Genomic DNA, 24,525 nt, shown 5'->3' with positions numbered 1-24,525 from the left:
TTATTTTCATATATTGGCTTGAGGGACATGTATAGATCCTGTTGTCTGTTTTTTTACAAGTTTGTGTTAATAAATGCATGAAATCCTTAGCCTGAAATTAATGCACATCTTGGAGCTTAAAGTGAAATAGGTAAGATGCTCCTGAGAAAGAAGCTAACAAAAATTGCATAATTTTTTGTGACAAAAATACTGTGCCACCTTTTCCTTGAGAGTTGGGGTTTCTTTCAGAATAATAGCCTTTGTGCTAGGGCTTACCATCAGCCATCCCCATTAAAAAATGATCTGAATGTGACCAAATTCAGTTTTATCTGAAGTCCAAGTTCATATTAAGGTAACATTATAAAGCAATTTGTGACTGCTCTGGTGAAGGTAGGCATGAGCACTGGGAGCTTTTATGTCCTGTGATAACAACTCCCCTTTACTGCTTTCCTCATGGTATTGGGAAAGGCAAAACCATAGCATTGACATACAAAAGGGGCAAGAGTCTGGTGCAGGTGTCATGGATTAAAGTGGAAGAACAGTAGCAGCACACAGGACCTGCTTGCCTAGGGAACCAGGAAAGTAATATAAAATAGACTGTCCTGAAGGGCTGCAAGAGACATCAAATGTCCCGGACCCTGAGAAAAATTTCTTCTGTCCAAATCTGGACAGGATGTGCCATTTGAGTAAACTTCTGACCTAAGAGTTCTGAACTGACTGACGAGAATATGTGTGTTTTGAAAAACAAAAAATTGGGCAGAAAATCTTTCGTGTAATACCTTGAGAAAGTTAAATGCAAATTGCTTTTATGTTAGAAGGCCACTAATTGTGGGTTTTTTCCTTACACTGATTCTTTTGAAGGAAGTCTTAGCAGGAGTGTTTACAAATTATCATTCTGTATCGTTCACAGTAGTAGGTATGAATTTGTATGTTTTGGGGGATTACTTTCAGGATCCACAGCTAAGAAATAAAAGTGACAGATTTGTTACTGAGAATAGTCTACTGCTGGTGAACAAAAACAAAAGCACAAATTTGTAACACAGGTACTGGAGATGAGTGCTGGCATCAAGACAATTGTCAGTGTTGGTGCTATGTCACTTTTATATTTGGCAGTTAGGCAAATTGTGTTGTCTTAATATCATGTAGTTAAATTCCAGAAAGAATTTGAGCATGGTGCATATTGGGATTAAGGTTTATAGTTCTAGCTCTCTGGTTTGTGCAATTGCTGTCGAGCCAGTAGCGGCTTCTCATCAGTGAAAGGGTATCTGAAATAAATGGAAGTATAATTAGTGGTTATTGTTTCTAATTTTTTGTTGCTTCAGAATATTAATTTCTGCTCTTAGTTCTGTGATCATACTTCTTGTTGAATATTAATTTCTGCTCTTAGTTCTGTGATCGTACTTCTTGTTGACCAGACAGCATAATAGATGAATATATGGGACTACTCTGGCTGCTGAGAAAACAACTGTACTGCTGGCACCTTTGCTAACAAATGTATTGATACTGTATGTGCTGCAGCTCAAGGCCCTGGAAATGATCCTTCATTAGGTAAAAGGAGGATTGGCCTGGCTACTGCACTCCTCCTTGCATGTGGCCTTGTCATGGTTTAAGGCCAGCCAGGAACTAGGCACCATGCAGCTTCTCACTCACTCCCCCTCCCCAGCCCAGTGGGGTGGGGAGGAGAATTGGAAAAAAACTAAAACTCGTGGCTTGAGAAAAGAACAATTTAATAACTAAAGTAAAATAAAATGTAATACTAACAACAATAATAATAAAATATAATAATGATAGTAATGAAAAGGGATATAATAAAAAAAAAAAAAAAAAAAAAGACAAGTGATACACAATGTAATTGCTCACCACCCACTGACCGATGCCTGAGCAACAATCCACCCCTCCCGGCCAACTCCCCCCAGTTTCTGTACTGAGCACGACATTCTGTGATATGGAATATCCCTTTGGCTAGTTGGGGTCAGCTGTCCTGGCCATGCTCCCTCCCAGGTTCTTGTACACCTGCTTGCTGGCAGGGCACGGGGAACTGAAAAATCCTTAACTTAGGATAAGCGCTACTTAGCAACAACTAAGCTATCAGTGTGTTATCAAGATTATTCTCACACTAAATCCAAAACATAGTATATCAGCTACTAAGAAGAAAATGAACTCTATCCGAACTGAAACCAGGACAATATCCACCCCTTATTCTGTACCATTCACATCATGCCCAGATCCCACACTTCACCATACATTTCCAGTTAATCACCACCAGGTTTCTCGTCTTTTGATATATACACACAGATACCATTCACGTAGTCTGTGGGCCATCTCTATCAAGTGTCTGTCAAGTTCATTCAGTCCATGACTTTGGTCTCCATCTGTCTTAACAGTCTGTCTGGGCAGGAGCGATGGTGCAAACTCCGCTCAGTCGGCAGAACAGGATTGGGCTTTGGTGTCATGCGGTGAGCGGGTGACATGGGGCACAGCAGGAGGATGGTGTGTAGTGTTGGATTGTTGCATGCTGAAGTCAGTCCCGGTTCCATCGCCACTGCCCTTCGCTTGATTTTATCAAAGTTCATTCTTCATTAATCTAAGTGATTCTTACTGTAATACCATTGATATAGCATATAACAATTACAATAATGATGATATACAGTAGCAGCCTGATATAGCAATCAACATCATACAATTTAATCTAATGACTATTCTTACCTAAAATCAAATCCCCATTAGGCACACATCAGACTTCCCCATCCTTCCGCATCACCCACGAGTACACCTAGGTATTTGAGCAAAAGCAATCCCATGAATTGGTTTGCCTTTGCCTGAGGTGGGAGTAACCCAGACTGTTCTCCCCAGCATATTTTTTATGTGCACTACAGGGACTTTATCCCCTTCTACAGCATGTAAAAATTCTGGCTGGGCAGGGCCAGCTCAATTGACAGATCCTCTGGTGTTGACTAACCAGGTGGCTTTTGCTAAATGTGTATCCCAATGTTTGAAGGTCCCACCACCCATTGCTCTCGATGTAGTCTTTAACAATCCATTGTATTGCTTGATTTTCCTGGAGTCTGGTGGGTGATAGGGGATGTGATATACCCACTCAATGCCATGCTCTTTGGCCTAGGTGTCTATGAGGTTGTTTTGGAAATTAGTCCCATTGTATTCTTTCTGGGATGCCGTGTTGCCATAAGACTTGGTTTTCAAGGCCCAGGATAGTGTTCCAGGCAGTGGCATGGGGCATGGGATATGTTTCCAGCCATCCAGTGGTTGCTTCCACCATTGTAAGCACATGGTGCTTGCCTTGATGGGTTTGTGGAAGTGTGATGTGGTCAATCTGCTAGGCTACCCCGTATTTATATTTCAGCCATCATCCTCCATACCACAGAGGTTTTAACTGCTTGGCTTGCTTGATTGAAGTGCATGTTTCACATTCATGGATAACCTGTGTGATAGTATCCATGGCAGGTCCACCCCTTGATCACAAGCCCATCTGTATGTTGCATCTCCTCCCTGATGGCCTGAGGTGTCGTGGGCCCAATGAGTCATAAATAATTCACTGTTGCCAATCCAGATCTACCTGAGCCACTTCAATCTTGGCAGCCTTGTCTAACCTGTTGGTTGTTTTGATCTTCTTCAGTGGCCCGATTCTTAGGTACATGAACATCTATGTGGCATGCTTTCACAACCAGATTCTCTAGCTGGGCAGCAATATTTTGCCACCATGGGGCAGCCCAGATGGGTTTACCTCTGCATTGCCAGTTACTCTGCTTCCATTGCTGCAGCCACCCCCACGCAGCATTTGCCACCATCCATGAGTAAATATAGAGATAAAGTAATGTCTATTGTTCTCATTCAGCCTCTACTTGATAATTTAACATAAGACTTTGACACCTTTGAAAGCAGCCCCCAGTCATCTTTTTCAGCTTGTACTTGTCTATGTATTTCCTTTTCATAGTTTTTTCCCTATTACTTTTTAACACTGCTGTTACAAAGAATAGAAGTCCAAATTACAAGAAACTTAAGCTGGTTAATTGTCTTAGAGCTATATGGAGACGGAAGAGTGGAATAAGATCAGATGTCATGCATAAGGTCTTTTCTACTAATACCTTCCATGAACACTTTACTCCATAGTAGGTCTTGTTGTCCTAGTTTTATTTCTGTAGAGTGCCAGTATGAATATTTCAGGCAAGAATTTGATTATGTTTAATTTCATGATTCTAATCTGCTTTAAAAAAACCCCAAACATCTCCCCCCCCCCCCCCCCCAACAACAACATACAACACTATAAAACTGCAGATACAGTAAACAGTAAAAGAAAGTTCTTTCTCATCTTCCCTAGCAATGGATACTTGACTTGGCAGTCTTGTAAACAACAATCTAATCTGGGAAAAAATCTTAGGATCAAACTATACTAGAAGGGAAAAAAACCCCAAACCTCTATGGAATAAAAGTATGTGTGAAGTGAGTCTGTGCAGAATAAGTTACCGTGTTTTCAATTCTCACCCTCAGTTTTGTTACACCACCTTCCCTCTGTAGACAGGTTTAAGGGAAGGATAATTTTTTAAGGATGAAACGCAATTTTCAGAGGGGAATGGGATTTAACAGTACAACTATCATTACAGTTTGTGACCTGCATGTAAAGATGTTGAGAGTTTTATGGCTTACAATTTTAATGCAGCTGTGTTTAAAATAAATGTCTTTTTTATATTCTGCTGCAACATCAGTTTTATATCATGTGGAACTAAGCTATTTTACCTTCTATGTAGGCATATTCCTAGGTATCATTAAAAATAACATTTTAAGCCAGATCATGTGACAAAATGTCAGCTAAATGCATTGTTGGTTATAAGGCTACTTCTTCAAGCTACTTGCTGGAAAAGAGGACTATTTCTTGTCATATGAACCTATGCATACAACTGGTTTATACATTGTCTCTGCCTGCTTTTCACCCATACTTTCATCCTTGTTTTCTCTATACAGAAAGGAGAGCCAAACTGCAGTATTCTTTCTCCAGAAACCACAGAGCAGCTGACCTTTGAGATTCCTCTGAATGATTCTGGCTCTGCTGGACTTGGTGTGAGCTTAAAAGGCAACAAATCTCGGGAGACTGGAGCTGATCTTGGGATTTTCATCAAATCTGTTATTCATGGAGGTGCTGCTTTTAAGGTATGGAAGAAACACATCAGATGATGACTGCGTTAGAATTCTGACTTTTCTATGTTGAGTACTGAATCTCACTTGATAAGCATTCTAGGAATTAATACCTTTTTGTCACTCATTCCTTTAGGTGAACTGCAAATCTACTAATATTTTGTCCCAAGATTCTGTTGTCATGTGTGGTAGGGTTTGCCACAAGGGAAGTGAATTGGTGAAAACCTTGGGGGACATTTGGATGCTACAGGAAATGGGGAAGAGGGAGAAGGGTGAGAGCGTGTGCATATGGGGAGAGGCTGCCTCCCAGCTTCCCCACAGAAGCACATCAGAAAGTTTGTGTGCTTCTAGGCTCGGTGACAGAGAAGTTAGATACCCATATTTATTATCTGTCTGCACGGCTTTTGGTCCTCCCAAAATGATACAGGCAGACCCATAAAAAAAATCAAACAAAAGACAAACTTCTTTATTTAGAAATTTAGAAAAAATTAGAAATGACAGTTCTGTGGGGTTAAGGATTATGTGTTTAATGTATGTTGTAAATAAAAAGCTAGCTCATAATTTTCTTTCTTTTTTTTAATTCAAAATATGTTTTACCGCTGTAGTAAACATGCGGCTTGGCTGAGCCTGGCGTCAATTGTGCAGAAGTTACCAATTGTTCCTGAGGTGGATTGGTAATATTAAATTGGTAAATGACAGTATTATGAATTGTTCTGCTCCATCTAAGGACTATACAAGGACTGTTGCACATTTTTATGATTAAAAAGTATTTGAATTATTTTCTAATCTTTAGGAGATTTGTTGACTGCATTTTTTTCCCAAATAAAACTTGAAAAGGGTAACTTTCTTGAAATTAGAAGCAAGTGTCTTAATTTTTCAGGGCTAGTACGTTTAACTCTTGTGGATCCATAATGTAATTTTTTTTCTTTTGTGTTACCTCAGCAATTCCTCACAGTTCTTTTTTTCTGTAAAAATACCTTTTAATTCAGTGTATGTAAATTTCTGTACTGATAATTAAAACTTTCATGATCATCTATTTACAGCAGCTGCTAAATAGCAATAATCAAGGATTTAGCTTTGATGGGAATCTTTAATACTTCCCTGCTTCTATTATTTACCTGTCTTAGTCCCATAGTTACTTCAAAGCTCAGATCTTCTCAAGTATATCTGAGCCTGGTACATGCAATTCAGAATAGCGTCTGTGGTTAACTCAGAGCTAAATGACAAGTGAGTAAGCTCATCTATGTGGTGTATATCAGAAATGAGTTAAGGCACAATTGGCCAAATTAGGGCTGGATAAACTCAATCTAGGTGCATGTCTGCTAACAGAGTACAACTCATTTTACTGTGAAAATGAGGCTGCTCTCCTCGCTTTCCCAGTTCTGTGTTCCCCAAGTAATTGTCCACACCAGTTGCAGTGGCAGTGTATATTGCCACAAATAATTTCATTGTTTTGAATAGCAAAGCCTGTGGAGCCATACTCGTGCAGGATTAGTGCACTGTCTACCTGACTTGTCACATCATAGATACATAAGGCAACCCTTTCTAGCTCTGTGTGTTCACCACTCTCTAGTCTCCTATAGTTACTCACTCCAGAGCAGTTAATTTTGTCTTGAGGCATCTGCAGACTAATAAAGCGGGACTTCTGTGCTCGCACCTAAGTAAACAGGCAGCTGGCACAGTTAGTGTCCTGGTTTCAGCTGGGATAGAATTAATTTTCTTTCTGGTAGCTGGTATAGTGTTATGTCTTGGGTTCAGTATGAGAAGAACGTTGGTAACACTGATATTTTCAGTTGTTGCTAAGTAGTTTTTGTACCAAGTCAAGGATTTTTCAGCTTCTCATGCCCAGCCAGCAAGAAGGCCGGAGGGGCACAAGAAGTTGGGAGGGGACGAAGCCAGAGCAGCTGACCCAAACTGGCCAAAGGGGTATTCCATACCATGTGACATCATGCCCAGTATATAAACTGGGGGGAGTTGGCCTGGGCGGGGGGGTTGCTTCTTAGGAACTAACTGGGCATCAGTTGGCAAGTGGTGAGCAATTGCTTTGTGCATCACTTGTTTGTATATTCCAATCCTTTTATTATTGTTGTTATTTTTATTACTGTTATTATTATCATTATTAGTTTCTTCCTTTCTGTTCTCTTAAACTGTTCTTATCTCAGCCCATGGGTTTTATTTTTTTCCAATTCTAAACCATGACAGTCACCATGACTGGAAAATTGTTTTGTCTAGTGATAACCTGTGGTCCTGTGACCTATTCTCTATTCTGCCTCATTACAACCCTTTCAACAATTAGGGCTGTGTAGTAGTAGATCTGAGTGTGGGCTCCAGAGCAAATGAAATAGTAGCTGAGGCTCTAGTTCTCAACCAGAAACTCTTCAGAGAATCTTTCCTATGTGTTTAATACAAGTACTCTCAGAATGGAGTCATTTTGGCAATGTCTTAAGAACCACAGTTTACTGTTGTATATGCATGGAGAACAGCTGACTTACTCCTGTCTAATGACCTTTATACAGAATAAAACATAATCAGTGGGTATTAACAATAAATTTATTGTATCAAGTTAAAAAGTGTGCACATATTTGTGCCATAAATATTTAAAGATGTCCCTATTGTCCTTATTTTAAATGTCCTTTTGTAGCAAGTTCTGAAATAAAAAGCCTTTCTTTCCAGCTGGTGGCTGTCCAGAGCATTTTCCTATCCTATTCATTGTAACTCTCTGAAATAGAGAATTATGGATTTAGACATGTGCATTTGCTTTTCAGTGTACAAACTTTTCCTGGGAAACTATCACAGGAGGAAATCATAATGCTCACTGATGTAGGAATTCTCTCACTATTTCTTACTTATGCATTTAGATTTTAAAATCTGTTCTGATTTTGTAATATAAGGGGGAGCTTCATTCCCTTGTCTATACGGTCACCACTTGTCTTCAAAAGAAGACATGTAATACATTGAACTTCAGTGCATTTGTTTCACTGCTGAAGTAAATGCTCAGTCCTTCTAATGCTGTATAAAGGTCTTGATACATTAAAGTTCTTTAACCAGCATGTTTTTTAGAATGAAGAATTATATATGAGATGCAGACAATTTTGGTTGGTTACTGTTATCTGTTATTGGTCTAAACCAAAGGTCTGAAAAGAGGCCAACATTTTTTAGTGTTTTTTCAAAACATTAACACATTAATCTAGTTCTGATGTGTTAGCAGTATTGCAAAATACAGTTAGGGAGTTGTAAAAAAACATGAGGGAATATTGAAGTCTTTAATTCTATACTTTCTGATTTTTTGTCCTAGCTGAAGATTTTAGAACATACCAATGCATCTTGTATCACACATGCTACAGTAAGACTTGGTGCCTATTTAGTGTTCTTGCTAGAAAACCAAACAAAATAAAAATGCCTTAATGTTCTTAGTTGGTATTCTAACACTGTATCCTGCAGGAATAAAACCAGTTGCTTTTGCTGGTTGAACTGTTACATCCCTTCTTTACCTCCTTTGGTAATTCTTGAATTGTCTATTTTTTTATCATCCGTAAGATAAAGAGGTTACTAGAATACTTGATATTTGTAATTATGCAGAGCCTTTCATGTGAAGAAAACTAACACTTGACTGAGTTCAAATGCATCATCTTTCCCCATAACTTTAGGGACTTCAGCCTTGTTCCTCTCTAGACATCTTGGCTTTTCACTTGTGATGCATTCCTGATGATCAAGTACTTGCTGTTTACTGCAACTGAAATGCAGCAGAACCATTATTAGAAATAATGGAATTATTAGGATAATTAGAATAATGGAATATTTTCTACATGTGCATTTGTTCAAATCAAATATGATTTGAACCTCCTTGGGGCTTCCGAGTGCTGTTGCAGTAAACATTGCTTATTGTCTGGAGTGCATGGGGAAATTGGATGATTCCAGTAAATGCCATCAACGAATTCCTTCTGAGAGAAATGTCATTGATGTGATAAGGGAAATAACTAGGTGTGCTTTGATTAAAAACAGACATGAAGAACATGGCATTATATCTCCCTGCTCTACTGTAAAAAGCATGAGAGTCTTGTGACTGTCTGAATAGGGTAGCCATGCGGTGGTAGGTTCCGCCCCTTGCTGTGAGTCTCTAAAATAACCCAACGTTTTTTGAATAAGCAAGGGAACAGTAACTTCACCCTTTATTAGAATAGCTCACTTACAGTTTCAGAAATGGCATTTGAAAACTGTTTTGCTGAAATGCCAAATGTTGGGTTTTCTACTTGGGAGCCACAAAGAAACCTACCTTTCAGAGATGAAAGAAAAAATGTGTTAAAACAACATTTAGCTTGTTTTGAGTCAAGCAGATTGTCTTGCAGTTCAGACTTCTAAACCAGGCCATAACACCAGTGATGTGAAAATCTGTGTTTGGCAACTGTTTAGACATTGGGAATTTTTTTCCAGTCTTTAAAATAGCAAAAGGTTTTTCTGTGAAATAACTTCTACCTGAGCATGTGTGAAAACAGTGTTCAGCTGTCTTCAAGCCTACCTTGTACATGTGACTTAGCAAGTGTAATTGATCAGCATTTATAAAGCATGCACACCTTTTTTTTTTTTTTCTGATTATAGTTGAATTGTTGAATTCAAGTTGAACTTTGCATTTAAGTGGAGCATGTAACGGAGTGGGAAGAAGAGAGATGCATCAAAAAGTTCTTTAAGCACTGACATTATTAAAATATAAATAAATACAAGGTCTCGCTACAAAAGTATTGTAAGGGAAATTAAAAATGAGGCCAATTCAGAGCTTTCTGAGGCCTCAGTGATTCATTTAAAAATACGCATTGTGTTCAGGACAGTTGCATAGTCAACAGATGCAGTCATGACGAGATGCATTTGACATTGTATTTGTATATACTTTAGTAAGAAGCATTAATGGATATTTATACATGGGTGTTTATCCACAGAAAGGAAAATAAGTAACCCAAGAACCTGTGGGACCACAGGAGGACATGAGAACCTGTAAAATTTTCAAAGTCTTACAGAAACTCACAAAAAATAAAATCTTTTTCCCTCAAATTCCTGTTGCCATGAATGGCTCCATTCATTTTAGCAAATTTTGATAGAACACAAAGGAATTGCAACATGTGCAAATAATAAAACTCCTTGTTTAACAATAACTCTTCTCTCCCTAAACTTCAGCATATGTGATGGCATCATTTTGTATGTGGAGAAAGGGTGGAGTTAACCTATTGACTTTGGCTGTATGTAAATTTATGTTGGCATGAAATATCCAGCAGAGAGGTAGGAGACATTTCAGGTTTCTTTCCAAATGGCATTACTGTTTCCTATCCTCCATTCCCATACCTTCCCAAGAAAAGTTTTATTTCTTTTCATTTTCCTTCACTGAGTGACTCATCTCCCAATTCTGTCTTTCTGTCTTCTTGTCCCTCCCAGTTTATTTTGGATTCTGGTATATGCTGTTCTTCAGCTCCGTGGCTATTCATATTCTGCTGTGGTAATGATGATACCCAGTTCCAACAAAAATAACACTTAAGAAAGCAGGGTTTGTCAGAGCTACCGTAACTCACTTGAGCACAAATGACTTACTTGGCAGCAATAGCAGAATAGTTAATTGAACATCTTAGTGATAGAAAAAATAAAAATCAAAAAGTATATATGTTTTGGATTACTCAGATGCACGAAATATGTAAACAGTTTGGACGAGTGCTTTATGAAGAGTATGTAATGAGCCTACGAATTAATCGGATTCATTTCAACCAAGCAGTGTATGTCTATGCAGGTTCTTTGCCTGCTAATTCTTTCTTCATTGCCCTTCTATATTGGATATCTTTAGTTTCTTACTCTTTCTCTTCCTTCTTTGAGGTCTGATGCCAACCTGATAAGCTTGTGAATTTGACAAGCTTTAAGAGAAACTCTTGTCTCTTAATTAAATAGACCTTATTTTCTTGTTAAAGAGAGAAAACTCCATGGCACATGCTTTTATGGAAAGAAATAAATCACAGATAATAACAACAGCAGCAATAGGACTCCTAACTCACAAAATAGCAGTGTCCACAATTTTATTATAGCCACAAATGTCAGTTAACCTTGGCAATGAAACTGAATGACTTTTTTCAAAGCATAGGCTACTTGATATGGCTCAACCCTAATTTTGTTATTGACAGCAGGTTTAGATGTTAAAATACAGGGATGGCATTAATTAAAATAAGGATGCTTAAGTCTTAATGAGCATTCTGAACTGAGAATGCCACCCCATAATGGTGGCATGGTAATTGTGATGAGATAGGCACTAATGAGACTACAAGACACAATATTTGGAGCTGTTTCTTACCAAACCCTAGTAGCAGATAACAATGCATGGAAAATATGTTGCAGTACTCCTTCATGGTTGCACTGTAGATACTAACAGCTATGATGTGGGTCCTTTTAACTAACTAAAACCTCCTTTTCCTGTTTTCTTTTTAGAACTGATACAAATTAAATTGTACATGCAAGAAAAACAGAAGCATGTGCATGTGTTTCTATGTTTGTAATTGCCCTATGCACTTTTCCCAAAATGTAGTAAATGGAGGAAAAAGATGATCAGTTAATGGACACAAAGATTTTTTTTTTCAAAGATGTGGTAGTGTGCAGTCTCTTGTTTCTTAAATTTTATAAAGTAATGTCTGATTGTCTGCATCTTGCTTTCCTGTATGTAGCACCTCTGTCTAATAATTCCTGATATTTAAAAAAAAATATTTTGTTTTTATTTTTTGCTTGTAGGATGGTCGTTTGCGAGTAAATGATCAGCTTGTTGCAGTAAATGGGGAGTCACTTCTGGGCAAGTCAAATCATGAGGCTATGGAAACACTGAGGCGCTCCATGTCCATGGAAGGGAACATTCGTGGGAGGATCCAGCTAGTAGTTCTCCGAAGACTAGAGGTGCAGACAGAGGTGAAGCAGTAAATGCATTTATTAGATAAATGTATTTCCAGTCCCAATGTTTTTGCATACAAGAGATGATGGCTAAGGACTTGGTATCAGAGAGCACCTGGCAGAATGAATTCTTGACTTCCTGGAGTTAGGATTCACACACTGTTTCTGGTTGATATCTCCTGGTCTTGCTGTTCCTGTTGAGACCAGGCTAAAAGTTGCCTCTTTTAATTTGACAGGCATTAGAACAAAAGCAAATGTGATGCTAAAAAGGGTTAATATTAATGTGTTGATGTAGTTTTGACTACCTGCTACTTCCTCAAGGCAATAGCTGGGATACAGGTGACTAGAATTCTTCTGATTTCATTTGTTGTCATGATCAGTGACCTTAATATCTTAGTGTGACTTAGATTTTACTTCACTCTTGCTTTTTCAGTTTCATTAGTATTTTAATTCACTCTGGTTTTTTGTGTGTGTTCTTCTGATCCTGTCCTGTCCCCCCACCTTTTTTCTTTTCTTTTTTTTTGACCTTCAAGGAATTAATATTTCACTTTCCCTGGTCAGATGAAGGCCACCCTTTCAGGATGGGTTTCCGAGTTGATTAACATAAAACTTGCTTAAATAAGATTACAAAATTAAAAAAGGAAGAAATTTTAATGGTTATGTTTTCTAGACCTCATATAGATTGATGTTTGCCAATCACTTATTTTGAAAAAGATTGGGTTTGTGATCTCTCTTGCTCCCTCTCTTTCATGCATGCATGCTCAAATGCATACTCTTTCTTCATCTTTACATAGATAATATGTATGTACGTATACTAGCTCTCTTCCTACTCACCCCAGTTTTAATTTTGACGCTCGAGTAAATATTTTAATAGTTTTTCAACATCTGTACAGTTCCTTAAAATAAAAATACTTACAGGTGGATTTGTGGTATAAAAGAATGTAATAAATCCCATTATAGAATTCCAAGAGATTATTTCAAGCTCCTTATTTAATAAGCGTTGCTGGAACATTTTAAAATGTTGAGAACAATCATGTTTGTGGGTGTATTTGCATAAAATACCAGAAGGTGGAAGAGAATGCAGGTACCTTTTTAGTGTAATTAACTCTTAATATTTTCCTGATAATTTTCTATTTGATTTACTACCATCACTGATTGATTGAGAAATAGATTTAGAAGTATATTACTTTCCAAACATTATGTTCTAACTTTCTTGGGAGGACACTTTGCAAAAGCCTCACTGATGTCAATTATGCCAGGATAATATGGAAAATATTCATTAGCTATTCTGAAACATGTTAGAGGAAAACACATTTTTGCTTTCCCTTTCTATGTGACATAGCATTATGCTGTAAGGAAGTATTATAAAGTATATGTTACATTTCTTGTGCGCTTTTGTGATACAAGAAAGATAGCTCACCTTCAAATAAAGCTCACTCCTGCAAGTTTTCTTCATTTAACAGAAGCCAATTTTTTTTAAAAAAAAACTTCCAATCAAACATCAGATTCAGCTAATAAAAGTATGAGGCTGCTTTTTATAGTTAAGTGTATAGTGTTGTATATTATCCAGATGTATGAAAGAGGTAAATAGTCTTGACTCATGCCATATGAATAATGCATAATGAGGTCTTGATTGAATCAAATTCATTTTAGACAGGAATCAATTTTTATAGGGTACTCTTTAAGTTCAATTGTAATTCCATTTGAGTCTGGAGACCATAGCAGAAATGGGTTGTTGCCCATTCTTTCCTTCCCCAAAGCAGCTTCCTGAGTACTGCATCTCAGGTTGGTAGAAGGAGAATATGTTTAGAAATGCATTATGGTTTTTATTGGGCAGGACGCTAATGAAGGTCTTCCATGACAGCTATGTTTTATAAGCTGAATACTCTAATTAGGCTGGTTACTGATCAGTTGTTGGGATATTGATTGTGTCATTTATCAAAGAGCTGGAAAAACAGATTTGTTGTTGCTGTTAATTTAAGGCTCCCTATCCCACTGGGTACAAGTCCCCGATGTAGTAGTAGTTTGGATGTTGCACAGCTTAATTTAGCCAGCAATATCCATGAGAAAGTAGTAAATGTGGGCCTCACATGTAAGGAATCTTATGTAAACTAAAGAATTTCCAGTAACGAGAAGAAGCATCATTGTCAGTGGCTGTGTGGTGTGTGTGTTTCTGTACAGAGGTTCAAAATAGCTTTTTCAAATGGCTCATGCTGCACTGAGGAGGAATGTTGCAGATGCTGCCTGTCCACTGAGATTACATTTGTAGCCATATTGTCATGTGAGCATCCCAGCACTACTTTGTGTTCTGAGGTGCATTTTTTGCCATGTTATTATTATTTTTGATTGTTATTATTCTATCATTATTATTGTTTAAATTTTTGTTTTAGTATACTATTATTATTACTATTATTAAGCTTGAAAGGCAGATTGCAAGGTGATGTAACACACTGTCCTTTCTTACGCATTGGTTTGCAGGCAATCACTTGCCAATGCATTAAACCCCCTGTATCATTTCACAGAAAATATATATGGGTTAGATACATGCATTTCTTCTGTAGACGTGACTGTGAAATTTAAGGAATGATGTATTTAGTTTGCTGGCATAATGAACATGCACTTTAAAATTAGAAGCCAGTTGGAGGCCCCTTCAAAAAAACAGATCTAAAATCACACAAACTATAAAGGTTATTTTGAAAACTAGCCATAATATTCCCCTGTGTGGGTTTTCTGTTTTCCCTGAATAACGAGTACAGAAATGTCTTTCTGGGTCTGTCCTAGTTTTAGAAGCCGTGATTTTTAAATTTTTTTTCCCTTCCCCTTTTTTCTTTTGAGCAACTGCTCAGGAGAATAAATTAGGCGATATGGCATGTATGGGGGGTGGGAAATGTCTCAAAAGAAAAGCTGACTAGAGGTGTGACAGGAGTTTGTTTAGCTGCTAGCCAGAAGACCTGCTTTTGGGAGTTTGGTGTAACTCCTTACTTGCAAAACTGCTCTGGTGTGTGATCATCAGAACATATGCACTCAGTCTCTGAGAGAAGGGAACCAGCTGGCTGGCAGAAAAATACCATTGGCATTGCCCGTGTTCTTGTGTTGACAATGTCACAAGCTGCCCTCCCAGATGGAGAATTTGAATGAAGCCAGTTGTGGGTCATAAAAAAAAACAGTCTTCATTTTTGTGCATCATTCTTTGATTGTTATTGCTTAGATATTGTCTTATTTCACGGTCAGCAAAACCGGTCATTTTGAAGGTATCTTTCAAGTTCCTCATTTGAAAGGAAGCACTGTACAGTGAACATGTTATGTTATTTGTGAACTGTCTGTAGTGATGGCTGATCTTCTGCATTGTTGAACATGTAATTTTTTTGTTACTATGTGTGGTTCTGTTTTTCCCTTAGGAACGCTCAGACCAGGGAGTCTTTCAAAAATCAGCCTCTGATGGGAGTCACAACTTCGCAGGTGCTTCCCGACACAATGATACTATTCTTCAGCAATTTGTAACATGCAGTCCTCAGGAAAGAATAAAAGGTAGTCTCTAGATATCCTTCTCTGCTAAAAGAAAATGCTTTATTTTTTTGTCTTTTGACAGTCCCTAGAAAAGCAGTTAATTAGAGTTAAGTGCACACTATGTTACTTTGAGGCTTGAAGATCCAGCGAGGGTGGGAGAGCTGACTCAGAAGTTGTGAATTAGATTCCTGGCACAAATTCCAGTTTAAGTAACAGTTTCTAGCTCGCTGCCCCAACACGTAAGGTTGGATAAAAAACAAATGATGAGTGCAAAATATATGTTGTCAAAATGTTTATTTTCTATATAACTTTAATTAGAGTGCAATGATTTTTGCATTGAATTCTTAGATTATGTCCCAGGTTATTATAAGCTAAATGAATTTATAGAAAAGCATGATATTCATAAAGTACTCTTGCTTATTTTAGACTTAGAGGTAAAACTTGTTCAAAGGTTAGAAACATTCCCTTAATTTACAAATTGGAATTATATTAATGAACTCATTTAAAAAAAATAGGTACACGTGTACATTGTACAGAGAAAAGCTAGATGTATGAGCATATGCAAGCATGTAAGTAAGAGCTTTTAAGGCCACTTATTTTCCTGTCTTCTTTCATTTCTGATGGCATACTGTACTGTCTGTCCAATTTGCACCTGACTCAGCAAGGTACTAGTTATTTGAAAAGTTTAAGTATTTGAGATGGTGTTGACCCCTATCCTTTTAAGTGTGTTCTTATCCTTCAAGCCAAGCACATACTTAAATAGCTTCTGGTAGGAAAAAAAAGATTTTCTTTTATGCAGTTGAATTATGCATGATATCTCCCAGTTCCCTAGACAGCTGTGGAATCTGGGTGGCCTGCAAAAAGTAATTTTATAAGCTGCTGTGATGACTGTGTGGGGTACTTTTAAGCAAAACCAAAGAGCCCAATCTGTAAAGCTCAAGAGAAACTCCCATGTAATTTAGAGGTAAATCATTTGTGTTTTCTTCAATATTTTGACAGTGTGACTCCAGGCAAAGAATTGGATATAGACTCAAGTATTGTGAATATGTAAATATTCAAAGATCAGACCCTTTTGTTTAGCTCTACCTTATATTTCTCTTGTACGGAATTTACACTGATTCTGTAGCTGCAGGAGAAAAGGGTCATCCTCGGAGCTAGCCTGCCCTAGAGGATGTCAGTCATTGTCAAAGGATAAGAAAACAGCAAATACCTTTAACCGCTTCCTTAAAAACCATATAAGCAAATGCTTTGGAGCCATTGATACAGGTTGATGGCAACAGGAAACTTGTCACCTAAATAAAGGCCAAAACAAAGTGTGTGGAAGAGCTATACTTTCAGATAAGGATTTTCCAACTGTAATCCAGAAATCAGGATGACTAGTTTGCAGCTCATTCATAAAATCATTTTCAACAGACAACTTTTTAATTAACAAATGATGCTAAGAAGGCGTTATAGCAAAAAAACGGGTTGGCATCAGAAGAGAATGTGTGTTGGATGTGGAAGTGATGCTCTGGAGTGCTGCTGAGGGCTATTCTCAGGGAGGGTTTGGCATGGCTGGGTCTTCCCAGCTGTGGCCTGGGAGCGATTTGGAATTAGAGTCAGTGGACAACAGGTGACAAAGACATTTCTAGCACTTACTAAAAGTATCACTGTCTTGCAATTTCGGTTGAAGAGTTGGCATTTGATGAGTAAAATTTAAGTGATCTTAATGGAGAACTGCACAGGCCCTTTCAGCAGTAGGGTGTCTGCAGTAGGGCTCATTTTCTTGGTGAAAGACACTTTAGGCTTACAGTAGTCCTGTACGTTGTAGAAATCTTTCTCTAATTTTGAAGTCATAGTATTAATTATTACTGAGCTAATACTCATTCTACTTTCGATATGAGCTTGTCACTTATTTCTAGTCACTGGTTCAAAAATTTTTTTGCATTGTTTCTTGTAAAGTTTTGTCCTCAGTATTTCAAGGCATCTGTAAAGGCAAAACACTATGCCTATGCACAACCCTCATTTAACTGACTTATGAACTTTAGGTTGTGTGTCTGTTTAAGGATGTGAGCCACAGACACGGTGAGCTTCTTGTGACAGGCACAAACAGTCCCTTGTACTCTTATGGTGTACTATCCAGATCTTGTATGTAGAAATACAGCTGGTGCATTTTTGCAAAGAATAATGAAAGATGGAAGAGATTTTTAATGTAATACAGAATCTAATGTAAGAATTTAATGATGGGAGCTGTATTATGTTTAATAAAATGTCACTTTCTCAATTAAAGTTTTCTAATAAGTTATTTCCAGTATCATTCACTGCTCCTACCAATAAAATTATTATAAAAGCTCAGCAAAATACACTGAAGCTTGGCCTGCTAAAATTGCTGTCTGTTTTAAGAGTCTTTTTTATTATGCGTGAGCAAGAAAAACTAATGTCTGGGGAAAAGTGGTTATAGCCAAAACATTACATTTTGTCTTGCCTGTGGATATTTAAATAAAGGGGGAGGGGATACTGATCCAATATTGAAATGCCAGTGTTTGTTCTATTTTTGCATGAATAATACTTGCTGCCTTCAGGTCCTCACTTCTTTTGCTGCCAAGCTGTTGCACAGATTCAGTGTTTTTTAGAACAACCTCTTTGAGAACTGATACTTCAGTGCCAGCAGCTTTACATTCCTGGTGTTGAAAGATTACTGGAATGTGTTTCATTAGAGGTTCTTATATATTTCTTATAACCCTACATTATAAATGGTTATAAGGGAAATGCTGTCATCTCTCTGGTTAAGTAGTAGAATAATCATAAACTCTCTCTACTACCATAGACTGCCAAGTCTTCGTGGTTGTACAAGCATCTCTGTTTTCATACATGTGTGGTAATGTCAAGATAGAAAATTAAGAAGTGAAATTTTAAGTTAATGCTTAAATTTTGCTTGTAAACATTACATATATCTTAGACAGACTCAATTATTTGCTCTCCTAAACTGTAAATTCAGTACATCTTGTTTAGTGGCTTAGCTGTTCCTCTGATCTCTCTGCATCTGTTATGATCATTTTGTGAGGTCTTGAACATGGAGCCAGTGACTGTCTCTTACATTAAATTCTCTCACTCTTTTGCTCCTGCTACCATTTTGCTGGGAGCTGTAGCCCCTTGTGATCATTTCTGATTTGCTCAGGAAGTCTGACTTTTTTCTGTGTGTATCATTTTTCTGTGTGTACCATTTCCGTACTGCAAGAAAAATGGCAGTGGTAACCTGTCACCAAACAGCCTTTGTGAAATGATGTATCAGTTACTGTGAATCAAAGTTAATATAACTACACGATATGCTCTATCTCTTGCTGTGGCTGTTGGAGGCTGCGCAAAGAGGGTAAGGTGCAGTGTGATTTCCCACCCCACCCCCCTTCATCAGACATCTGTTTCCTACTTAGGGTAGTCAGTGATTTAGGGACTTTCTAAATCAAAGGTTCTGTCTGGACCACTCTGCCACTGATACCTCTCTAACTTTTAGTCCATTTCTTAATATTTTTTAAAATTTTGGTTTCCAAAACATCCTAATGGCAATGAGTACCATGATTTAATTGCACAGGAAAAAATACTACTTTGTGTTTGTCCTAGGTGTGTTACTTGATAGTTACACTGGGTGCCTTCTAGTTACTGTGTATGAGACAGTCAGTGAGAGCTTCTTTTGCACCTTATGCATAGCTTTTACAATTTCATAGAGTCCTCCTGTATCCCCTTTTATTGCTTCTTACTCTAAACCAAAGAATCCTAGTCCATATTCCTTGTTCAGAATGTTTCTACATGTGTCCAACTATCTTGCCACCTTTTCAATAGATTTCTGAATTATTTTACATCCCTTTTCAGATAGGAAGAATGAAAACTTAGATGCTATTTAAAAACTAGGCACACCATTAACTCTGAGTTCTAGATGGAGTGTTTGGACTTTCCTTGAGGCTCTGAATGTTTCCTCTTGACTTCACTAAGCATATATTCAAAGAACAATCCAGTGCACTTCTATTGTGTTGTTCCAGAGTGGTAATTGCTAAAGTAATAGCCTTTGTGTATGTGTCAAGAGTTTTCCCCTACCCCCATGTCTATCACATTGCAGTCACTGACAGGGAATTTCACCTGCATTTCCTACTTAATATCCTGCAATCTTTTTGCAGAGCTTCATAGTCTGCTTATTTTTGGTAGTTCTGAGTGGTTTTGCACGAGTAAATTTTTTCATCTTCCTATTCATCTTTCACATCATTTAATTACATTGAACAGTGCGAGTTTCCCTTTGTTCTAAATTCTTTCTTCTGTGAGAACCTGCCATTTACTCCTCATCTCTGTTCCCTGTCCATAAATTGCAACCTGACAGAATGTGATCATAATGCAAGAAGCCAGTGTGCATATATGATAGGTAGCATACCTGTTTTCTGTGTCAGACAGGCAATAGATACTTCTAAGGTCTTGTTAGAACTTTTCTCCTCATCTGCTCACCTTTGCTTTCTTCTGATGACATTCTCACTTTTGACAGAGTTTGAACTATTTCTTATCTTTCTGATCCTTAGGAGGCTATCCAGCCAATAGGAGTTTTACAGGATTCTTGAGCTAATAGCGTGGGTTTGTTTGGTCTTTTTTTGTTCATTTGCTTTTAGGGAACTATCTCAGTGCTCCTACCTAATAAATATAATCTATTGCGGTCTGCCTTGATCCCCTCCTTATAAACCCTTTTTCTCTCAGGTGAGATTAGTACTTTCATGCAGGATTGTGCAAAAAGACTAGCAACATTCAATGCAACAGAACAGGTCACATGGCAGTGTGGTATGTCAGTATTGTTAAATCGCTTACCTGCCATTGAAGCCCAAGAATTATTAAGTGTCCGTATTTTCTGTTAAGTTTTGGAGGGGTGAAGTCATGTTCTATATTGAAAAATGTAGAGACTTCTTACAAGACTAAAGCTTTAGACTGAGAGGTGAATTTACAGTACAATAATGAACTGGTCTACAGCAGACACAGCAATCATATTAAATACTGCAGGTATGTAAGTGTTGTTGCTTAGCAAACCACTGAATGGTTTAATTGAGTAGTTCATGGATTTTTTTCATCCAAAGTAATTTTCTGGTGTGAGTTGAATGCCTTTTGTAAAGGTAAAGAAGGAATTACCCTAATGGTAGGAAAATGAAGACTGTAATTCAGAAATGCGTCTTTCTTCTCTTGCCATGGGATAACAGAAATTTTTCTTTTTCTTAACTCTTTGCTGAGAATGAGGTTCTCTTCTCTACATGAAAGGTAAATGCTCCCCATCAAAGGGAATGAAAGCATGAACCTACAGTCAGTTAGGATGCAGCTATGTAGAAGTGAAAATCCACTCAAATGGAGTAAAGCAATTTGTACCTTGCACTCAACTTCACTATAAGCACAAAGTTTCCCTATATTTATCTTTAATTATGCATATGCAAATCTGAAAATCAGCTCCTCAGGAAATCCCAAGGAGTATATTTTCTGCCTGGTGTGATTTTAATTCTAGTTTAGTTTAGGGATTTGAATAATTTGTGACTCACTTCAGTGTTGCTTTGAGGCCTTCCAGTCCAGTCATTGATCAGTGAACTGGTATAATGTACTTGTTTCTGCAGTTTATGTAACCTCTTTTTCAATTTTATTTCAGATTTGCCAGTGTCTGATCGTGGTAATGGTGAAAACGAAACCCCTCCACCTCTCCCACCGCATCCCAGTGAGGATCTGCTGAATGAGGATTATAATCATAGGTTGGACTTTGTCCATTCTTAATACTACGGCCCTAAATGCTCATTAGTGGTTATGAAAGTAGTTCTAATTGATTTTAAAATCACTTTTTATTTTGTAAAAATTTGTACCACTATTTTTAGTTGCCTGGATGATCATTTAATAGAAGCTGGGAATGTTACATTAGCATTTATTGCAACATCCATTGCAATTGTTCATAAGCTGCAGTATGCCTGCTATCCATGGTATATGGATCACAATACCCAGCATGTGTTCAGTAAAACAAAAAGAATCCCAAAACATAATCCCAATTTATTAAAAAAAAAAAAAAAAAAGTTAATTTAAAACTATACCAATAGGTGCTATATGTAGATGTAGTGCCTGAAGTCTCTTCAAGCTTTAAAAGCCGTAGCCAAATTCAGTTTGTAGGAAACTGAATCTTCCTATGCAGCATGTCAGCCAAAGACATTCTTGAGGTTACAAAATGAAGCTTCAGTAAGTTTGAACATTGAAGTGTGTAGGGGAAAAACAAATGGACCCTTTGCCAGTTGTAAATGCACTGGGTAGATTTTTCAGATATTTTAAGAATACCTTTTGTGAAGACTGGTATGTTTGATGGCAGCTACAAGCTTTAATTTCCTTAGTAAATATGGAAGTTTGGAAGTGCAGAAAAAAGTGTAAACATGTTGAAGTTCATGACGGCATATACTTTGTCTGCCTCAAGCAGCACAGGATTCAAGTCAAAGTATCATTTCAACCTATCATGCTTCTGATGCTGAAAATTCAATGTTGAACACTTTACTAATTTTGTGTGTATTCAGTTTTGATAGTCATGCAACTGTTTTATTGTAAAGATATTAGGAAAGTATACATTTCAACTAAAAACTGAGCCGTACTTCTGTCCTTGTGTGCATGGATGTGATTAAAAGCTACCCTTTAAATGATAGGCTGCATGTAGTATCAAAGAGTGGATATATTTTATTATGGATACCTTGAATTCTTCAAGCAATGAAGACTCTTGTAACTATTTTCTTTTTGCTAACATAGAGAAATTTCACTAGTGTAATTTTATAATATCTGGTCTGCCAGGCAGGTATGTATGACATTGCAAACAAACAAAAGTCTACATAGACTAATGGAACTATGCATTAAATTCTCACCTGCAGTTGTTTGCTAGAATTGGTTCCTAATTTTTCAACAAGCTGGGAGCAAAAACATTAAATGATAACCATGTATTAAAATGATGATGGATTTACAGGCCCTTTCTCCCACCCTGACTTTTTTCCAGTGTTGTATTGGTTTTCTGTTTGGAACTTAAGTTTTGTTGAAATTGAATTGCTGTGGCAAGTTACACTGATTTCACTGAAATTGCGTTTCAGCAAAAAACTGGGGAAAGTGTTGGGGCACTGTAAAACTAAACCTTTTGATTGAACAGTTTGGAAATAAATGTTTTTAATTTTGGAACTTCTTTTTGGTTTTAGAGCATTTAAAATAATAATATGTGTTTCTAATTGAAAAGAGACATGGAAGATTTCAAATGGATTGCAGTGAGGTGTTTTGACTCCTCACAGGTGAAAGTTACTTTGAGTTTCACTCAGGTGGAATTTTGAAATGTTTAGATATTTGCCTAACTTGAAGTAAAATAATTAAAAAAAAAACAACCACCAAACAAACCACAAAAAAACCACAAACAACCAAACCATAATACCTTGAAATTCTTCAGAGTGTTATGGCACCCTCCATAAGACCTCCAGGCTCCAGCCTCTACAGAAGTGGTACACAGCGATAAAATCACCTTATATTAGCAGATGAAGTAGAACTGAGCCAGATGCATTGGTAATATTTTTGCAACTTTATGCAGCTTGTTATTTGGAAATGCAGTGGTTAAATAGAACTAGCAAAATGCTTGGAAAAAAATTTAAAAATTGGTATATTCCTCTTTTCTTCTGCTAAATAAAATCTGAATTGTTTAAAAGTAATTATCACTAAGCATTTACATTTATATTTGCACCCATGATGAAAAACAAGTGACTGGATGTGTTAAGTCTCAAAAAAGAAAGTTGAGGATCAATAACTGATTTTAAAATGCATGGCTGTAAGCAACTGGAGAAAGAAACACATGTGTGTATATTTGTGCATGCTTTATTTAGTTGACTTGTGTTTTGAACTGGTATCTAACTATTTTACGTGTCTTTTTTTTTTTTTTTTTTCCCTGCAGCCCTATCATAAATTCAGCAGTGCATTTAGCAGATCAGCACATCAACTTCAGATCTTTGACACCAGCCAAGCAGTCTGAATCAATTAATCTGAAAGCCTCAAAAAGCATGGATCTGGGTAAGAAGGGGTGGGGTGACATACAGGTCAGCTTTTTAGCCTTAGCCCATCTGCACCATGTCTGTTTCTTGCTTTTGTTTCTTAAACACAAACATCAGGGATTAAGTTCTGCAGAGGAAGTACGGTGATGGGGACAATGGTCAGCCTCCTGTAGCATCTAATTGCAAGTATCCTTTTTACTGAAGCTGAAGAAAGGTCTTTTTTTTTTTCTTTTCTTTTTCTTAAAGGCCATTCTATCCATTGTATTGAAATCTTAGCTGAGGAAGAGGGAGCATTTGTAAAAATGAGCAGAAAGAATTGTAGTACTAGTTTTATGTGTCTAAAAAAATATAGCAAAACAACAGTAACAAAAGTCATTTTATTATAGAATATAAATGATTGCAAAACTACACTGGACAACGGCTAACTTTCCTAAGACAAGTTGTATATTTCTTCATTGACAATAACAAACACAGGCAATCAAAGTGTTGCAGTAGATCTTTATAAATGCTTGAAGAGTGGTAAGGTTATGGTCCTTTACCCACCGATGCTGTGCAGAAAATCTTGCAGAGTGTGTGAAGCAGAAAGGAAATGGCTCTTTCAATACTGGGAAAGCATTTGCAAGTGGAAGATTGAAGGGTTATTGCAGTTGAAAACAGAGTCATGTTTTAATGACAGTTCAAGGAAAAATTCAGAAAGTTCTTAAACCTCAAATAAAACCGAATAAGCTTTTCTTTTTCCTTCTAATTCTTTGTGGCACTCATTCTTGATGGAGTAACTTTGAGACCTGCCATTAGATTGTCTTTAATCATAGATTCGTGTGTTTTGTTGGATCGGATTTTGTGCACCATTAATAGATAATGATTAATTTCATATATAGTTTCAAGGTAGCTTCATGGTGGTGCTAATTTTTTTTTTTTCTTGAAATGCTCTAGATTGGTCTAAGTTTTTGTATTGTTGATT

General features: G+C 37.2%; 1 protein-coding gene across 3 annotated transcripts in view; it reads left to right on the top strand.

Moving 5' to 3' along the window:
- Nucleotides 1-24,525, top strand: part of PARD3B (par-3 family cell polarity regulator beta) — a 442,140-nt gene that overhangs the window by 224,378 nt on the left and 193,237 nt on the right. For 2 of the 3 annotated variants that reach the window (XM_049807694.1, XM_049807673.1), the window contains exons 11-15: nt 4,957-5,142; nt 11,878-12,048; nt 15,429-15,558; nt 21,173-21,272; nt 23,468-23,583. In XM_049807694.1, the coding sequence (XP_049663651.1) occupies nt 4,957-5,142; nt 11,878-12,048; nt 15,429-15,558; nt 21,173-21,272; nt 23,468-23,583 (703 nt within the window). The remainder of the gene's footprint in view (nt 1-4,956; nt 5,143-11,877; nt 12,049-15,428; nt 15,559-21,172; nt 21,273-23,467; nt 23,584-24,525) is intronic. The other variant, XM_049807683.1, reaches the window with a different exon arrangement.

The sequence above is a fragment of the Accipiter gentilis genome, chromosome 1 (assembly GCF_929443795.1).
Source record: "Accipiter gentilis chromosome 1, bAccGen1.1, whole genome shotgun sequence".
NCBI classification, from domain to species: Eukaryota; Metazoa; Chordata; class Aves; order Accipitriformes; family Accipitridae; genus Astur; species Astur gentilis.
Note: the sequence above shows the minus strand (reverse complement) of the source record. Positions and strands in the feature narration are given on the sequence as shown.